This window comes from Mus musculus, chromosome 4 (assembly GCF_000001635.26).
Source record: "Mus musculus strain C57BL/6J chromosome 4, GRCm38.p6 C57BL/6J".
NCBI lineage: Eukaryota > Metazoa > Chordata > Mammalia > Rodentia > Muridae > Mus > Mus musculus.
In genome coordinates, this window is record NC_000070.6 from 134,069,610 (window position 1) to 134,087,853 (window position 18,244).

Sequence of the window (18,244 nt, forward strand, 5' to 3'; positions counted from 1 at the left end):
AAAAAAAACAAGTTCAAGACCCTCTTTGGGAACAGAGAGTTCAAAGCCGCACTGGTCCACATGAGGCCCTGTCTCAAACAAATGAGCAAACCCTGGGGGGAACCCCAGTCAGCCATGCTAGTATATGCATATAATCCCAGCCCTCTGCTTGGGAAGGTGAGAACGAAGACTTGTTTTGAGTTGGAGCCCACAGTGGGCTACATAAATGCTATCAGGCCAGCCAGAGTTACATAGCAAAATGCTATCTCAGAACATCAAAAAGAGGGGCAGGCGTGGTGGTGCAAGCCTTTAATCTCAGTACTTGGGAGGCAGATTCAGGTAGAGATCTCTTGTGAGTTCGAAGTCAGCCTGGTCTACATAGTGAGCTCCAGGACAGCCAGGACTACAAAATGAGACTCTCCCTGAAAGTATAAAAGCAAACAAGTAAATATTAAAAAAAATTTATAGAGTAGCCATCAAAACACAGACTCGGTTTACCAGATAAATATGTAAACCTATATAAACATTTATATGGGGAGTTTGGAATGTGGCTAAGCTCTGAGGTTTGGGGTACAAGTCTCCACAGCTAAGGTATGACTGAAAAATATTTTGCATCCATCTGAACCTTATAAATCTCATTGGCAAAATAGGCGTGTTTGTTTATAATTTACTAAAGATTTATCATTTGATGTGTGTGTATGTGTGTATCTGTATATATGGTTATGTGTGTGTATGTGTGTATCTGTATAAATGGTTATGTGCATGTGAACACAGGTGTTCTGGGGCAGGAGGCACTGGGTTTCCCAAAGCTGGAGTTACAGGTAGTTGTAAGCAGCCCAACATGATGGCTGTGGACTGAATTAGAATCTTCTGTAAGACCAGCATTTCATTCTTATTTATTTATTTATTATATGTAAGTACACTGTAGCTGTCTTCAGACACACCAGAAGAGGGAGTCAGATTTCATTATGGATGGTTGTGAGCCACCATGTGGTTGCTGGGATTTGAACTTAGGACCTTCGGAAGAGCAGTCGGGTACTCTTCTTACCCACTGAGCCATCTCACCAGCCCCAGCATTTCATTCTTAACTACTGAGCCGTTTCTCCAGCTCACACTTAGCTCTTAGCTCATCATGAAGTCTGCACTCCCTGGATCAGTAGAACAATGAAAGCGGAAAGCATTTAGCCAGGTGCTCCAAGAGGGTGCCCTCAACACACGGCTGCTGCTGTAGCTACCAAGACAGAAATTCCCAAACCCAGATTTCCACTTTGGCAGGTGTGGTTCACTGTCCCCGTTTAGGGAAGAAGCTAATAGAGACTCGGATGAGGGAAGGGCACAAACAAGAGGGCTGAGAAGGAGACTCAGTCAGAGTGTCTGCCTAGCACACACCAAGTCCTGGGTTTGATCTCCAGCACTGCAAAGAAATAAGATCCAAGGCGCCAGAGAGCTGGCTCAAGCGTTAAGAACACTTTCTGCTTTTGGAGAGGACTGGGGTTCAGTTTCTAGCATTCATGTGTTGCCTTAAAACTGCTCATAACTTTCATCCCAAGAGATCTGAAACCTCCTTCTGACTTCTGTGGGCTCCTGAATGCATGAGGTGGACAGCAGGCATCCAGTCAAACACACACACACACACACACACACAAGTGGCACGATGGAGTGGCACGTGTCTCTAATCCCAGCACCTCTGCACCCCCCCACAACTTCTCCACCTATGGGGCAGGGGGGGATGGTTTCAGGGGAAAGAAATCTGAGGCGTAGTACATTGTAAGGCTGAGGGTATGTGTAGGGTCCTCTGAGACCCACAGTGGTGCCCTGTCTCCTGCCTACTTCCCATGTGACTCAAGTGCACACTTGCTAACATATAGCCACAGACCCCTAAGGGGACACTGGGAAGTTCATGAGCCAGCATTTTAGTTTGCAAAGCCAGTTTGCTCTCTCTCTCTCTCTCTCTCTCTCCTGTAAAACCCCTTGAAGTGTGAACTCAACCCACCAGGAGCCTGCAGTTGAAGAAGTGACCTGCCCAAGGTCATCTGCTAGTGATCGATAGATGTCTAGATGTCAGAGACCGGACACTGTCACTGCTTGAGGCCAAACATTTTTTCTCAGCTTCTCTTTTAAGAAACCTTGGAAGGCAGAGGCAGGTGGATCTCTGAGTTCGAAGCCAGCCTGGTCTATAAAGTGAGTTCCAGGACAGCCAGGGCTACACAGAGAAACCCTGTCTCAAACAAACAAACAAACAAACAAACAAACAAACAAAGCAAACACTTTGAAGGACCCAGGAGATGGTGGTGCATGCCTTTAATTCCAGCACTGGGGAAACAGAGGCTAACCTGGTCTACAAATCAAGTGCCAGGACAGCCAGGACTACACAGAGAAACCCTGTTCTTGAAAAAACAAAAACAAACAAAACAAAACCAAAAGAAAAGAAATCTAAGAAACCTTGGTGGAACAGAGACAGAACGCAGTTCAGAAGGATTCTGTTTCCTGTTTCTTAGCCTTTGGTCCCCTGCATAGAGACCCAGTCTAGAAGCCAATGAGACCGCGACCCATCCTCTCTTCTCTCTCCTTTTGGTGTCAGGCCTTAGCCTACACCCTTTGGAGACCTGGACAATGGGCATCATTTGGAAGTGGTAAGGTGAGCCCATAAAAGTCTCTGGCGACTCCAGTCTGAGCGGAGACTCTTACTCCATTTTACAGATGTGGAAACAAAGACCAAAGGGTCACATGACTTACCTGAGGTTACTCAGCTGGGTCTGGGCCTGGCGGGTGCTTTATGCTGTGGGGACCCCTCCTTCTGCTTCCTGGTGCTCATCTTTCTCCCTTTTTAACTATCGGTAGGGAGCCAGTCCACAGGGTGACAAGGAAGATGGAAGAGACAGCTGGGTCGCCGGCCCGAGCTGAGGCCCGAGTGGTCAGTGCCACATTGACATGGCGCCAACGGCCTCCTGTCCAGGAAGAGAGCAGACACCGTTTTCACAAAGTGTCCCTGGTGTCAGGTGCCAGGATGGAAGCCCCACAGGACGTGTTTGAGCACAGCTTCCGGCGAGAAGAAGTCAATGGCTTTGTTAAAAAGGAAGAAGAGACTGTCAATTGCCAGGGTTCTGGGGAGGAGCCTGGATCCACGAACTTCCAGAGCCATGGACCCATCTTTTCCAAGAAATATATTCCACCCCCCAAGGAGAAAAGGCCAACAGTGAGGGTGCAGGAGGCTGCGGATTGGGGTGATGGTGGCCCCCAGGCTCCTAGAACTGAACTACCAGGCATGGGATCCATGGCTCGGACTGAGTTATTGGTGCCCTTGCCTGGGCCTCGTGAGCCAAGTCCGCATCCTCACGTGGGCGTCGCCAGCGGCGGTTCCAGGAATCGTGAGGAATGGCGTGTGACGCGCACGGTGAGGACCACCACCACCACGACTGTGGTGGGAGGCCATGTGGACCGGCGAGTGAGCAGCTCTGTGAGCGTGGGACCATCAATGTCAGGTGAGACCCTGCCAAGGGGCCGCAATGTGACCCGAACGGTCCGGGCAGTAGTGGTGAGCCCCAGAGCTGAGGGCTCACCCAGCCGCAGCCAGGCCCTGGAAGTGCTGAGCAACCTCATGCCCGCTGAGCGCATCCCCCCTGCCAGCCGAATTCCAAGGCTCACTATGCTAACGTCAAGGGGCTCAGGCCCAGGTGGCACAGTGGGGACGACGCTGGGACAACCACTCGAGATCAGCACAACTGAGCTGAAGAATAGCATCTCAGCCCTGGCTCCAGTCGGCGTCCCTGCGGTTGATAGTCCTGCTCAGAACATAGATATCCCTGTAGCCCATCCAATCCGAGACCAAGGTGGAGTCTCGGATGCCAGAACTGAGGAATCTTCAAGGCTGCAGGGAGCCTCCAGTGTCCTACTTCTCAACCAAACTTCTCAGAGCCAAGTCCCAGCATCCTCTTCTCCCAAGCCCCAAACCTGTGCCGCCTCCTTGACTCAGTCTCCAGAGCAGCCTGTGGTGCCCGCACACCTCGAAGCCCAGTCCACCCCTCACGTTCTGCCCGCTGTGAAAGAGAAGTTTACAGGTCTCTCTACGGTCCCTGTCCCGCCCACGGCAAAGGGCGAGGTTACAGTGCCTGAACCACCTCCGAGCCCGTCCTCTCCGAGGAGGAAAGCTGCCCCTAGCTCACAAAGCCCATGTGCTCCAGCTTCGCCAAAAAGTAAGTTCGTTCCGGACCCTGAGAATGTGCCCAGTTCTGCCCTTACTCAGAAAGAGGTGTATCCATGCCCGAGTGTTCCTGCCCATTCCCATATTCCAAAAGAAGTTCTGCAAGCCCATGGTGCTCCCAAAACTTCATCCTCCAGGCCAACCACGGTTGTTCAGAATGCAGAAGGAGGTCCTTCCATCAAGAAGGAGGTTGGCCAGTATCCCCAAAATAGCCCTTCTCCCTGTTCCGTTCCCTGCAAAGAGACTGTTGAAAGCCCCACCTTCCCTGCTCCCCTGCCCCCCAAACAGGACGAGGTGGTCCGAGATTCTCCAGGGAACTTCCTCTCATCACCTACCCCAAAGGGAAGTTTCCAGAGCCCCCCCTTTGCCCCATCTTCTTCAGAGGCCAAGGAGTCCCTCAGTCTAGAAGGCTCTCCGGCCTCAAAGCCAATGGGAGCAGAGGTCAGCACAGGATCCCAGACCATCCCAGACTCCACTGAGGGGAAGGTGCCCTCAGAGCCATCTGAGGAGGAGGACGAAGCAGCCTTGACTGCAGACCTGGAGATTTTCCTGGATACTCTGAGGAGCATGGAGCCCCCTGAGATCCTCCGAACTCACCGATTGCCCCGAGCTCCACGTTCCTCCTACCTGGCTATGTACGCCACGCTCCCCGCCATTGAAGAGGATCAGCTGGGGCCGTGTGTACCAGGGCCCGGTCCCCAGGAGAGACCTGTATTGGAAGAGGAGGAGGAGGAGGTGGAGGAGGAGGAGGAGGAGCTAGAGAACCCTTATCTCAGTGATGATGAGAAGCTCCGGAGGAGGCAGGAGAAAGCAGGGCCCCGCCCCTCCCTGGGTCTCCACCCACCCACGCCCGCTAAGGTCACCTGTTCTCCCATGGAGATGATGAAGAAGCTCATAGCTGGACAAGGCCCGGAACCTCAGCCCAGTAACCGACCTACTTCCCGCCTGGGAGGCAGCCTTCTCTTTGGCAATCTGGTGCCAGCCAACAAGGATGCCCCTGCCCTAGAACCACTAGGCACAAAACTATCTGCTCTGCCACCCCACGGAGCACCAGGGGTCAAGAAGGTGCCAGGACAGTTGCCCTTGCTCTGCAGCGGAAGGCCACCTCCAGAGAAGCCAGCACCTATCGAGCCCCCAGAAGGGTGGGTGAGTGACCTTGTAGGGGTAAGGGAAGATACCTGGCTTCCCCTTGAGTGGTTAAAGAGAGTGATGTTGGGGGGCCGGGTCCCAGAAGGCAGGGTCATCAGATCAGAGCTTAGTTGAACTTTGCAATGCATGGCATTGGGGTCTCAGTGACCTAGTATAGTGGAGTGTATAGATTCCAAATGGCTCGCTGTTTCTCAGAGCCTGGAAGCTGGGGAAGAAAAGTCTTCCAGCTCCTGGGACAGGGTGATGAGGCCCTGGGAGCGGGAAGCGAAGGTGTAATCTCTGTTTGCTGTACCCTTGGGGTGGAGGCCAGTTGAGGGAGCAGTGTGGGGGAAGTGGTGACCCCATACATTTCTAATCCCGCCTCTGTCTCAGAGCCCAGCACCGAAGACCCAGGGCAAGCTGAACACCAGGCCTGGGAAGGTAGGCGTTTGGGGGCAAGTGGAGGCTGGCGGGGGACAGTGCCTAGGGACAGGGCCTGAGGACACCTGCTATGCTTTCTCAGGTGATCCTCTTCTCAGAGCCTGGCTGCCGGGGCAGAGGCAGGGAGGTCTGGGGAGACATTGCAGATGCTTCAGCGTGGGACCCTGTTGCGTCCATAAGGGTGATCCGAGGCTGGTAAGTGGAGAGTGCCCGGGGAAGGGGGCCCTGGCAGTGAACCTGGGGCGTGGAGGGTGGTGAGCTCTTCAGCAGTTCCATCAGCTACTCAGAGTCTCTGGGTGCCACCTCCTGCCCTGTGACCCTGGGGTGTCTGGATCCACAGCTGGATACTATACGAACAGCCAGAGTTCCGGGGGCAGAAGCTGTCGTTGCCTGAAGGGGATGTGGAACTCAGAGCCCTGGCGTGTGCGTGGAGTCTCCAAGGCTTTGGCTCCCTGAGGAGGGCTGTGCAGGTAAGTGGGCAGCTGCCTAGAGTGATACCCTCTCTCCGCAGGGACGGGGTGGGGTGAGGGGTGGCGCAGAGGTCAGAAGGGGTCAGAATGGAGTACCTCTCAGTTCCTGGCCATGGAGGCACTGAGAGATAGGGACAGTTGGGGTGAGCTGATGTGCCCCTTGGTAAGCAAGCTGGAGAAGTGTGGGCTGGAGCTAGATCAGAATCAGGTCAGAGTGGTAGGAGTCGGCCGGAGCCACCCATCACTCTCAGCAAGGGTCCACGGGGCTTACTCATTTACTTGTTCGTATCTTCATAGACACTCCCCTGTCTCATGTTTTTAATTAAAAGTTTTATTACATTTATTTGTGTGTGTATACACGCGTACTCACGCGTGCCTCAGCATGAGGGAACGCAGAGATCAGAGGACATTTTGCGAAGGTCACTTCTCTTCTTCCTCTGTGTGGGTCCTGGAGATGGAACCCTGGTTGTCAGGCTGGGAAGGAGGCACCTTTAAGTGCCGAGCCATCTTGCCAACCCCACGTTTCTCATACCCATTATATGCCCAGCTCTGTGCCAGGCAACCGGCATAGGTTTCCCTCCATGATTCTCCTTTGGGTAGACACTGAGGGCCCAGGAGAGCAATAGGCCTGGCTGGGAACTTACAAATCTCCACTGGGCTTCCAGGAAGAAAAACCATGAGACCTGAAGGAGAGTGACTTCTAGCTTAGGGATGGCTCAAATTTTTTGAGACTAGCTCTTAGATAAAAATAGACTGATTCTTGAATTCACAGTCCTCTGGCCTCAACCTCCCAAGAGTCGGCTGGGATGGCAGATGCGTGCCACTTCAGTTGTAATTTTTGAGAGATGGGTGCGTGGTATGAAAAGCCAACATGATATTGCATCTGATAGCATTGTCTTCATGGCTCGAGTTTACGAACTACTGATACTGAATTTGACCAGGTGGTATCCACCCCTAGAGAGATGCACAGCAATGCTAGATATAAGACCCATCAGACCCTTGGAGGCTTGATTGTGGGTTTCTGTTTTCTTTTGTTTGAGACAAGACCTCACACAAGCTCAGACTTAGCTAGAATTTACTGTGTAGCCTCAGCTGACCATGAATTTGCATCAAACCTCCTGCCTCAACTTCCCCAATGCTCTGCTTACAGGCTTACAGATGTGAGCCACCATGCCCGGGGTCCTTATTATTAATTGTTAATTTGAGACAAGGCCTGATGTCAGCCTAGGCTAGCCTTAGACTCACCACGTAGCCAAGGCTAGTCTTGAAATCTTGGTCCTCCTGCCTCTGCTTCTAGGTGCTGGGACTCCAGGAATGTTCCAGAATAACCAGCTAGTTGTGTGTTTAGTGAGATGAGCACCTGACCCCAGAACTGTAGTTCTTTCTCTGGTAAGGATGATGGAGTCCGAGAGGCGAGGAGCTAAGAGAAAGGAATGGCAGTTTTCAAAGGCGCTGCAGATACACACTTGTTGGCAGGCGAGTCATTGTGAGACACAGTCAACTCGTCCATGTGGAGGAGGGCATGAGGCACAGGAGGCAAACAAGAGCTCCGAGGTCACACAGTACTGGGATCACTTGATTCCCTCAGCACTGAGTTGGCACCTACTGTGTGCCAGGCCCGTGGGATGTGCTGGGTTACAACACTGAACAGAACGCTTCTCTGTCCTCCGCTGTCTTGTTTCTAAGCTGTGTGACCTTGGGTTGTTTTCTTAACTGCGCTGAGCTTGCCCTTCCCATCTGTAGATGGAGACCATCCCTAGATGGACCAAATGGGATCCAGTAGAATATGGCCCTAGCACAAGGATGATTTGTTCTCATCTGAGCGAGGACATGGAAATGGTCCTAGAGAGGAAGAAAGACCCAGAATGCAAAGGAAACCTGCCACAGCTTGGGCTGAGACCCAGGAGCAGCCACGGCTGGATGTGGGCATTAGGAGGAGGGGGCTGGGAACGGAGCTCAGTCGAAGTGCTTGCTGAGTGAGTGTGAATCCTGATTTGGATTCCCCAGCACCTCACAAAACCAGGCACAGTGCCATATGCCTGTAATATCATCAGTCAGGAGGTCGAGGCAGGGAATTAAAAAGCTGAAGGTTAGGACTGATGAGGTGACTCAGTGATGTGTCATCAGACGTGACAACCTGAGTTTGAGCTCCTGGACCCGCATGGTGAATGGAGGAGACCTACTCCTGCGAGTTGCCCTCTGACCTCCAAGCACATGATGTGGTATGCCTGTGCCTCGTCACCCCACAGACAAACAAAAATCCAAAATATTCAATTTAAAAATCAGTAAGCTTAAGGTCAGCGTTGGTTACTCTGTGAGTTCAAGGTGAAGCTTTGCCTAAACAAAACAAAACAAAACAACCAACCAACCACCCTGGAGCGTGGTAAAGGACCTTGCCTACCTAGCAGGTGCAAGGGCATGGATTCTACACACAGCACCCACACCAAACAGTAACAAAAAGCCAGTCTGGACCAAGGTCAGAACTGTCCATCAAGGTTAGAATCAGGAACTGGTTAGCTATCTTGCACCCCTATCCCTTCCCAACAGTGGAAAGTTGGCCACCCAGGGTGAGGAAGACCCTGACACCGAAGGTTAAGGGTTCTAGAAGTCGCTGGGCAGTGGTGGCGCATGCCTTTAATCTCAGCACTTGGGAGGCAGAGGCAGGTGGATTTTTGAGATCGAGGCCAGCCTGGTCTACAAAGTGAGTTCCAGGACAGCCAGGACTGCACAAAGAAACCCTGTCTCGAAAAAAACAAATGAAAAAAGAAAAAAAAAAGGGTGTGTGTGGGGGGGTTCCAGAAGTCCAGCAGGCACCAGTGAGGACTCGGCCTGAGGTTAAGCTGGCTGTCCTTGTAGAGACCACTCCTCTGGTTTCTGAGCAGCCAGCCAGCTGGGCTTTCCCAGAAGCCTCCGGGAGCCCTGCCAGGCTTGTGTAACAGGGAAGCAGGTGAGACAGAGAAGTCTGTAGTTTGTACTTGAATGCCCCCCCTCCCCCCTTTTCTTTCACAGGACTACTGCACTCCCAGGATCAGCCTGTTCTCTGAGGAGGGCCTCAAGGGCAAGCCAGTGACGCTGACTGGAGACTTGAAAGACTCTCAAGGTCTGGAGAGACCCCTACAGGTGGCATCTGCCACTGTCACTGCAGGACTGTGAGTCTGGCTATCCTGGGATTCCTTGACATTCTCTGCACTGCCACATGCTGGGGACACAGAGCAAACAAGACACCCAGTTCCTTTCCTCAAAATCTATCTGAGGGCCTCGCTCCATGGTGCACATCTTTAATCACAGCGTTTGGGAGGAAAAGGCAGGCAGATTTCTATGAGTTTTAGGCCAGTTTTAGGCTACATAGTGAGACTCTGTCTCAAACAGAAAATAACAAAAAACAAAAAGAAAAATCTGTCTCCTAGTGGGGACAGGAAGGTAAACAACCAACAGCACCCAGAACGTTCTGGAATGGGAGGGTTGGAAGTGCCATGCACAGGGTTGCAGGGACATGCTAAAGTATCAAACCAGCTGAAGATGGGGAGGTGGGGACCTGGGTGTAGTCATGAGGCTTTCCTGGAGGAGGAGATGCCTCTGTTGCAGTGAGCTAGCTAAGAAGCTAAACTACAAGAAGACAGGCTTTTCTATTCAGACGTGATGGGGCACATTCAGAGAGGGATGGTCTCAGTCTCTGTGTTTTAGTCAGTTCTGTAGTCCTGGTGTTAGAAGCCGGCCCTGAAATATTTGTTAACTATGTACCTGGGGAAGGAGTCTATCTGGATGAGGGACCAGCATGTGACAAGAGGAATGAAAGGGCTACATCTACCAAAGTTTAGACCCGGTCAGGTGACGCATCACATGATTCCAATCCCATCACTGGGGAGGTGGCTGCAGAAGGATTGCCACCAGGATTTCAAAGCCACCTTGAACTATGTTGATCGATCGACAGACAGACAGACAGACAGAATAAAACAGAAAGCGTGGTCTGGGACTAGGAGTTACCCAGTGGTTGGGTGCACACTTTTAGCAGGTCTGAGCTCCTGGGTCCCACCCTTAGAATCAGACTACAAAAGATCCAGTATGAGCAGTGATGCTCTGAAGTGCCAAGGAAGGAGGATCATGGGCCCATGTGTAGCTTGGCTTTCCTTTGAGAACTACTTGGGTTTTTATAAAGATTTATCTATTTATTTTATGTATGTGAGTACACTGTAACTGTACAGATGGTTGTGAGCCACCATGTGGTTACTGGGATTTGAACTCAGGACCTTTGGAAGAGCAGTCGGTGCTCTTAACTGCTGAGCTATTGCTCCAGCCCAAGAAAGAACTCTTAACTGCTGTGTGTGGTTGCCAGAGGCCAGCCACAGGAAGGGACATCAAGGACCAGCTTCTAGAATGGAGAATAGGGATGTCTTCTCTGCTATCCCTATGCAAGGACCCCTCAAAAACCCTTCCTCTCCTCTAAACTGCCCCACCATGCCAAGTCTTTGTCCTAAGGAGTTCAGTGGCTTCTCTGTTTCTCCCCCAGGTGGCTGCTCTACCCCAAGCCATTCTTTGAAGATACTCCCTATATCCTAGAGCCCGGAGAATACCCTACATTGGAGGCCTGGGGAACATCAGGCCCCAGTGTGGGTTCACTAAAGCCAATGAGATTGGTAAGGAGCATGGGACACCCACAGGCCCCTCTGTCCCTAGTCCCATGTTGGGTGGCCCTGCACCTGAGGGCAGAGATGGGGGAATACCATAGATCAGTTCCTTGGTGCCTCACTGGCCCAGAGCTCCTACTGGAAACTGGACTGGAGGAGAGAGGGGACTAACCTGAGGTGTGGCACAGGGTCAATGGGAGAGAAAAGGGGAAATATGGGGCTGCAATTCTTAGGAGTCTTAGGATCAAGGAAAATCTAGATTTCCCAGGTCTTAATTTGTCTTTAGCCACCTCTGGACTAGCCTTTCAGCCATGTCTCTTTTGCAGGGCTGCCCAAGCGTGGAGAAGCCAGGGGAACCCAAGGTAAGGGGGACAGACCAGATCTAAGGGTATTTGGTGTGTCTGAGTGGTTGTCACTGTGACCAGGACAGGAGATCCGGGCCTTGAGGGGCTGAGGGCACAGGAGTCTAGGTGGGCTCATCAGTTTATGGCTTTGGTGTGTGAATCTGGCTAGAGGTCGGAGCACACAGGCAGCAATGCTCACAGGGAGGATGGGGGCTCCAGGTTGGTGTTGTGTACAGCCATTCCTAGAAAGCCAGATTCACCTTTTATCACCGGGGCTCCCCTTTCATCCAGGCTGTGGTGTATGAGGCACCAGGTTTTCAGGGGCAGAGCTGGGAAGTAAGCAGAGACATCTACAACCTTCAGCAGCCTGAGGACAGCCAGAGTCCCCAGCTGACCTCCGTGGGGTCCCTGCGAATCCTTGGGGGCTGGTGAGGATTGAAGAGATTTCTTCTATCTGCCCTGTCCCTGCATGTTTTTACCCTTGGTGGGTGGAGAGTGACTGGGGCTGTCTGGTAGATTCACCGGTGTCTTGGCCTATCTTTCCCCTTCCCCTAGCTGGGTAGGCTATGAGAAGGAGGGCTTCCGGGGTCACCAGTACCTACTAGAAGAGGGCGAATATGCTGACTGGTCAAACTGGGGAGGCTACGATGAGCTGCTGACCTCCCTGCGGGTCATCCGGACGGTGAGCAGAGGCAATTGGGCTGCTTGGCCACACCCCAACGTCCACAGCACAATTTGAGAGAAGAATTTGCACCCCTCAGTCTGTTCTCCCCGGCAGAATGCCCCCCAAGAGCTAGCCTCCCTCCTGTGGCTTTTCCCCAGCATATGCCTCACACCTAATCCCGGGGTGGGTGGTTTCCCTGAGATCTGGGCACTCCTACGGGTTTGCATCGTTGTCTGGGAGAAACCTGACTGTCTCGGGGGGCCCCAGGACTTTGGAGACCCGGCCGTGGTGCTGTTTGAGGACATGGACTTCCAGGGACACAGAGTGGAGGTGAGTTCTGCACTGCCGGATGTGGAGCTAGCCCAGCACGGACCCAGCACGCAAGCCATCCACGTGCTCAGCGGCGTGTGAGTAATCCCCGCCCCAGGCGCAGGGCGGGCCCAGGAGCATTGCGGACCCCGCCCTCGCCGACCCATCCCACGCCCTCCCCGCAGGTGGGTGGCCTATGAGCGGGTTGGCTTCTCCGGCGAACAGTTCATCCTGGAGAAGGGCGTGTACCGTAACTGCGACGACTGGGGCTCCGGCAATTGCGCCCTTGGCTCCCTTCAGCCAGTTGTGCAGGTGTGTATCTGAGCGATGGGCGTGACCGGGGGCGGGCCGTTGGGCGGGGCCAGGTGGCTCGCCCTGGCTGCTTAGTTAAGGCAGGAAGAGGAAGGTCTTGGCCAGGAGGGACGGAGGCAGGAGGGTGGGCAGGATATTGAGGGCGGGAACTGGGGCTCAGTGCCCCGTAAGGGGGCGGGGCTATGAGCAGTAACATCTTAGGGGCGGGGTCTCAATAGGGGCGGAGCCTGTCGATGCTGGACTGAGGGATAGCCACAATGGTTTTGAATCTCAGTGGCTGCGGGTAGAGGCTGGCCTCCTCCTTCAGTCACAGCGCTGATCTCTTCCTTCAGGTGGGGGAGAGCGATCTTCACTTTGTCACGAAGGTAAGGAGGCGGCTGCACGGAGATCTGGTAGGCTCTTCACAGCCTTCGTGTCAAAACTTCCCTTGGCCTTTACCCTTGCCCCTCGCCTCTTTTTTCACTCTAACCTCGTCACCTCTCTGTCTTCCAGATTCAGCTTTTCTCAGGCCCCAACTTTCTGGGCGACCACATTTCCTTTGAGGATGACCAAGCCTCTCTGCCTGCTTCCTTCCATCCCCAGTCATGCCGGGTCCACGGTGGCAGGTGAGCAGGTGGATTGGGTAGAGCCCAGAGTGCTGGGAGAGGCAAGGGGAGAAAGGAGTCAGGTCAGGCAGCTCACAGCCATCCTAATTCTAGTTCCAGCTACTCCCTAGAAGTCTAGCTACTCCCTAGAAGTCTAGCTACTCCCTAGAAGTCTACAGGAGCAGTTTACCTTCTTACCACTGCATTGGCCATACGTCCATACAGGCTAGACACTCATACAAATAAAATAAGTTGTTTTGTTTAAATCTAAAGAGTAGCCAGGCAGTGGTGGCACACATTTAATCCCAGCACTCGGGAGGCAGTGGCAGGTGGTTCTCTGTGAGTCTAAGGCTAGCCTAGTCTACAAAATGAGTTCCCAGACAGCCAGGGCCACACAGAAAGAAACCCTGTTTCGAACTTTTAGAGCAGGTGCCTGTGTTACAGGAAAGCTTTGGGGATGTTTGGAGGGGGGGAGGGGGAGCCATAGAAAGGCTCTCCACACCCACATAGGCACAGGTCAGTGGCATAGTTACATACATAGACCCTGTCCATGTCCAGCGGATTAGCTGCTGCTCTCGGGACCCAGTGAAGGTCACAAATGGCCTTGCTTGACTTGACCCCGTTCTGTCCACGAATCTTCCTCCCCTCCTTGTTTGCTACTATATGTTTGTTTGAAGGAACGTAACCATCTTACTCATATGCTTCCCATCTTCTCTCTCTCTCTTTCTCTCTCTATCTCTCTCTTTTTCCACAACTGGCAGCTAAATTGAGGGATAAGTTGTCTGATTTTTGTTGGCAAGTCTGTGTAATGATGACATAAACTTGCTATTGCATAGGTGTGAGACCCATGAGTCTTGCCTTTCCTTTTACCAGAGGGTAATTACCAAATTTATTCCTTCTTCTTTAATTAAAACATTTATTTATATGCATATGTGTCCATGGGTATCTGTGGAGATATAAGGACATCAGATCTCCTGGAATAGGGTTTACAGGTGGTTGGTTGTAAGCTGCCTGAGACGGGTCCTGGGAACTGAACATGGGCCCTCGGTAAGGGCAGTATGCACTTTGAACTGCTGAGCCTGTACCAGGAAAGCAAAATTTTTTGAGATAGCATCTCACCATGTAGACCAGGCTGGCTTTGATCCCGTGGAGATCCACCTACCTTCGTCTCCTTGGGTGTGTTACTATGCCCAATAATACTATTTAAATACAAAGTGTTTGTGAGACAGGGCCTCACTGTGGAGATCTGAACTAGCAACAGAGACCGTTGTGTGCCTGGTATGTTCAATCCGTGTAGTCACTCTTCCTGGGCATGCTCAGATCGCTCCACCTTTGGAGCACAGTCTCTTAGTCCTTTTGACATGGCCCCGTAGTCTGGGGAACATCCTTGTTTCAGGGGCACAACATGATGCCCCCTCCCCTAAAACAATTATGTATGTGTCTTGCCCAAATCTAGAATCAAGAATTTCCTAAGGAACTCCAGTTCCCTTTATAGGAGATGGTAATTAGCACCCCACATCTGCATACTAAGTGTTTCAAAATTATAATTATATTATTAATTATATTGTATTGCTCCCCAGGGTGTTGATCTTAGGTCCGATTCTTCCTCTCAGCCCCATGCTTCCAGAAATAAGACTCAGACTCAAGATATATTTACAAATACCGTGGCCATATAGCTAGGTTCTTCTCTTACTAGATCATAACTAAAATACCCTATCTATATTAATCTATATTCTCCTCACGTCTTCCCTGGTGAATCTTCCCGTGCCTCGTTCTATCCCAGAATTCCTTTGCCTCCCAGATGCCCCGCCTTCTATTTTCTATTTATTCTTTTTTTTTTTTTTTTTTTTTTATTTATTATATGTAAGTACACTGTAGTTGTCTTCAGATACACCGGAAGAGGGCACCAGATCTCATTACGGGTGGTTGTGAGCCACCATGTGGTTGCTGGGATTTGAACTTCGGACCTTCGGAAGAGCAGTCGGGTGCCCTTACCCACTGAGCCATCTCACCAGCCCCTTCTATTTATTCTTGACAGGTGTCACATCCATACAAACATAAGATATTCTCTCTACACCAGAGTGGAGCCATTGAAAGCTGTGAGGTCTTTCTGTTTCTTTTTGCCCTCAGGACATTCTCTTGCATCTGCATAGTTGGTAATAGTCAATAACTACCTTTTAAAGAAAATAGGCTGAGGTAGCAGGATCATGCATAATTTGAGGCCACCCTGAGGCTCTAAGTCCCTATCTCAAAAAAGCAAAAATAAACAAAGCCTGGCACACAACTTTAATCCCAGCACTTGGAGAGTAGAAACAAGAGCGTAGGCTCATTCTTGCCTGGGTTGTGAGTTTGAAGCGAGCCTGAAACACATGGGAAAAAGAAAATCTGAGAGAAATTTAAAATCATCTTTTTGAGGAAGATGTACTTATTTTTGTTTTGTGTGTTCGATTGTTTTACCTATCTGTATGCATGTTCGTGTATGTGTACCATGTGCATGCAGTTTCTGGGCAGACCAGAAGAGGGCGTCAGATGTCTGGAGTTGGAGTTACAGGCAGTAGTGAGCCCCCATGTGGATGCTGACAACCAAACCCAGGTCCTCTGCAAGAGCAGTCAGTGCTTTAAACCTCTGAGCCATCTCTCTGGCCCTGGAAATACTCATGTTTGTCTGTGATTATGTTATAAACTTGCTGTATAGTGAGATTAATTTAATGTGTTTTCAACTTTTAGGAACACATTATCTATGCTTATGTATCTGTTTGTAAGGAAAAGGGCTGATCCTCCCGGCCTCGCATGCACTCAGCAAGCATCTACTAGTGAGCTCTGCACCCAAGTCCTAATCTCCATTTTTTTGGAGGGGGGTATAGTCTTTAAGATTATAAATTTAGGCCAGGCATGGTGGCACACGCCTTTAATCCCAGTACTCGGGAGGCAGAGGCAGGCGGATTTCTGAGTTGGAGGCCAGCCTGGTCTACAGAGTAAGATCCAGGACAGCCAGGGCTACACAGAGAAACTCTATCTTGAAAAACAAAAACAAAACAAAACCAAAAAAAAAAATTATAAATTTAGGGGCAGGTGGATCTTTGTGAGTTTGAGGCCAGTCTGATCTACAAAGCGAGTCCAGGACAGCCAGGGCTCTGTTCTACAGAAAAACCCTGTCTCATAAAACAAAAAGAAAAAAGATTACAAATTTATACAAATAAGCAGGCATGGTAGTGCACACCTTTAATTCCACCACTCACAAAGGCACAATCACTGTGAGTTCGAGGCCAGCCTGTCTACAAAGTGAGTTCTAGGACAGCCAGAGCTACACATAGTGAGGTCCTGTCTAAATCAACCAATCAAATAATCAATTTATGCAAATAACCTGAACAATTCAGTGTGCAGAGAGATACAGGAGGAGGAAGGGCTGGGAAGGAGGTGTGCCAATTGGTCTGAGGCAGATGGACAACACACACAAGCTCACACCTGGCCAGGAACTTAGTAGGTTTTTGTTTTGTTTTGTTTGTTTGTTTTTAAGATTTATTTATTTATTATAACACTGTAGCTGTCTTCAGTCATACCAGAAGAGGGCATCAGATCCCATTACAGATGGTTGTGAGCCACCATGTGGTTGCTGAGATTTGAACTCAGGACCTTTGGAAGAGGAGTCAGTGCTCTTAACCACTGAGCCATCTCTCCAGCCCTGAACTTAGTAGTTCTAATGATAGAAGCTGTTTCTACAGGCTCCTGTTGTAACTTAGCTTCATCTAACAAGATAAACTGTGACTTAAATAGCAGAAAATAATCTTTTCATGGTTTTCCCTCCTGCATCCTCCCTTACGGCAGAAAGCAGAGCTCTGGTCTCTTCTGGTTTTTGAGTCTGGTGCTTTAGAGCCTTTCCCATCCAGACACCCATCTTCCTGTTCCATTTTCTTTTTTGGCAGGGGTGGGTTCATGACAGGGTTTCTCTTGTGTAGCCCTGGCTAGCTGTCTTCGAACTCAGAGATCCACCTGTCCCTGCCCTGCTCCTGCCCCTGTCTTCGTAGTGCCAGGACTAAAGGCGTGCGTGCTCCATCACTGCTCAGCCCTCTTCCTGTTCTTAGAAGGACACTCATCCCAACTTAGGGACTCAACTTCCCAATCTTCTAAACTGAAGGTACCCCTGGAAGGCCACATATGGGAGACAGAAGTTGAGCCTCTCCCTCCACCATATCCGTGGTAGCAGTTGAGTTCAGGTGTCCATGTCAGCAGTGAGTACCTTTACCCACAGAGCTGTCTCACTAGCTTTGACTCTTCTTTGAGACAGGGTCTTACTAAGTTGCCTAGGCTGGTCTTGAACTTGTATGATCCTCTGCTTCAGCCTCCCAAGTAGCCAGCAGGCCCAATGCTGGTGGACACTGGGGTTTCTACCGTGCTTTGCAATAGCAGTGCTGAAGGGTTAGACTTCTGACTGTGTTGTTTTGTGTGTTTGAAGAGTGCCCTCGTTTAGAGCACTGGCAGGCTGCCTGCCTGCAGAGCACCATGTTCCTCTTCAAAGGGCTAGCTTCAAACTCACCAAGCTCTGTCTCCCTCTGCTTCCGTGAATGCTTGGATTGAAGAAGGGGCACCACTGTGCCCACGCCTTTACTTTTATTCCTTCTTTTCTTTCTTTCACCCTTGCTCCACTCAAGTCCTTTTTTATGTCTGACCTTGGTCCCTGCTGCTGTATCGTCTGTCCACCATGAACCTCTCCTTGATTAGACGAAGACCCAAGTTCACAGGCAGTGTGCACTCAGGGTACCTGGTAGGTGTAGCATAAGCTAAGCTCTGATGTCACCTTTCCCTGTCTGTCCCCTTCCAGCTGGGTCTTGTTTGAGGACAAGAACTTTGAGGCAGACCAGCACATTGTGTCAGAGGGCGAGTTCCCCACTCTCACGGCCATGGGCTGCCTGGCCTCCACGGTCCTGGGCTCTCTCCGGAAGGTTCCGCTGGTGAGTTCCCCATCCAGATGACAGAGGTAGAGGGAGTGTCCTGTCTCACCTGCCACCTAGTGGCCTGGATGAGCAATGGCTTCCCGAGTCTCTCAGTGTGCCCTTGATTCTGAGGCCCCTGAGGCAGCTCAACTGACCAAGTGTTTTTTGAACATTCACTGAAATAGTTCCTGGAGACACCAGACTTAGATAGCGAGACCTAAAGGTGACAGTGCAGAGGGGTGTGTCACACTGGGAT

General features: G+C 51.1%; 1 protein-coding gene across 5 annotated transcripts in view; it reads left to right on the top strand.

Annotated features, from left to right (window-relative positions):
• The window catches only part of Crybg2 (crystallin beta-gamma domain containing 2), a 31,774-nt gene that overhangs the window by 8,879 nt on the left and 4,651 nt on the right, over positions 1–18,244 (top strand). For 3 of the 5 annotated variants that reach the window (XM_006538748.4, XM_006538750.2, NM_001162970.1), the window contains 14 exons: positions 2,821–5,326; positions 5,702–5,749; positions 5,832–5,944; positions 6,090–6,219; positions 9,229–9,368; positions 10,727–10,853; positions 11,171–11,206; positions 11,480–11,616; positions 11,744–11,870; positions 12,120–12,259; positions 12,347–12,473; positions 12,806–12,838; positions 12,966–13,078; positions 17,877–18,006. In XM_006538748.4, the coding sequence (XP_006538811.1) occupies positions 2,821–5,326; positions 5,702–5,749; positions 5,832–5,944; positions 6,090–6,219; positions 9,229–9,368; positions 10,727–10,853; positions 11,171–11,206; positions 11,480–11,616; positions 11,744–11,870; positions 12,120–12,259; positions 12,347–12,473; positions 12,806–12,838; positions 12,966–13,078; positions 17,877–18,006 (3,907 nt within the window). Of the gene's footprint in view, positions 1–2,585; positions 2,618–2,820; positions 5,327–5,701; positions 5,750–5,831; positions 5,945–6,089; positions 6,220–9,228; positions 9,369–10,726; positions 10,854–11,170; positions 11,207–11,479; positions 11,617–11,743; positions 11,871–12,119; positions 12,260–12,346; positions 12,474–12,805; positions 12,839–12,965; positions 13,079–17,876; positions 18,007–18,244 lie in introns of those variants that run through there. The other 2 variants (XM_006538751.4, XR_003954928.1) reach the window with 2 other exon arrangements.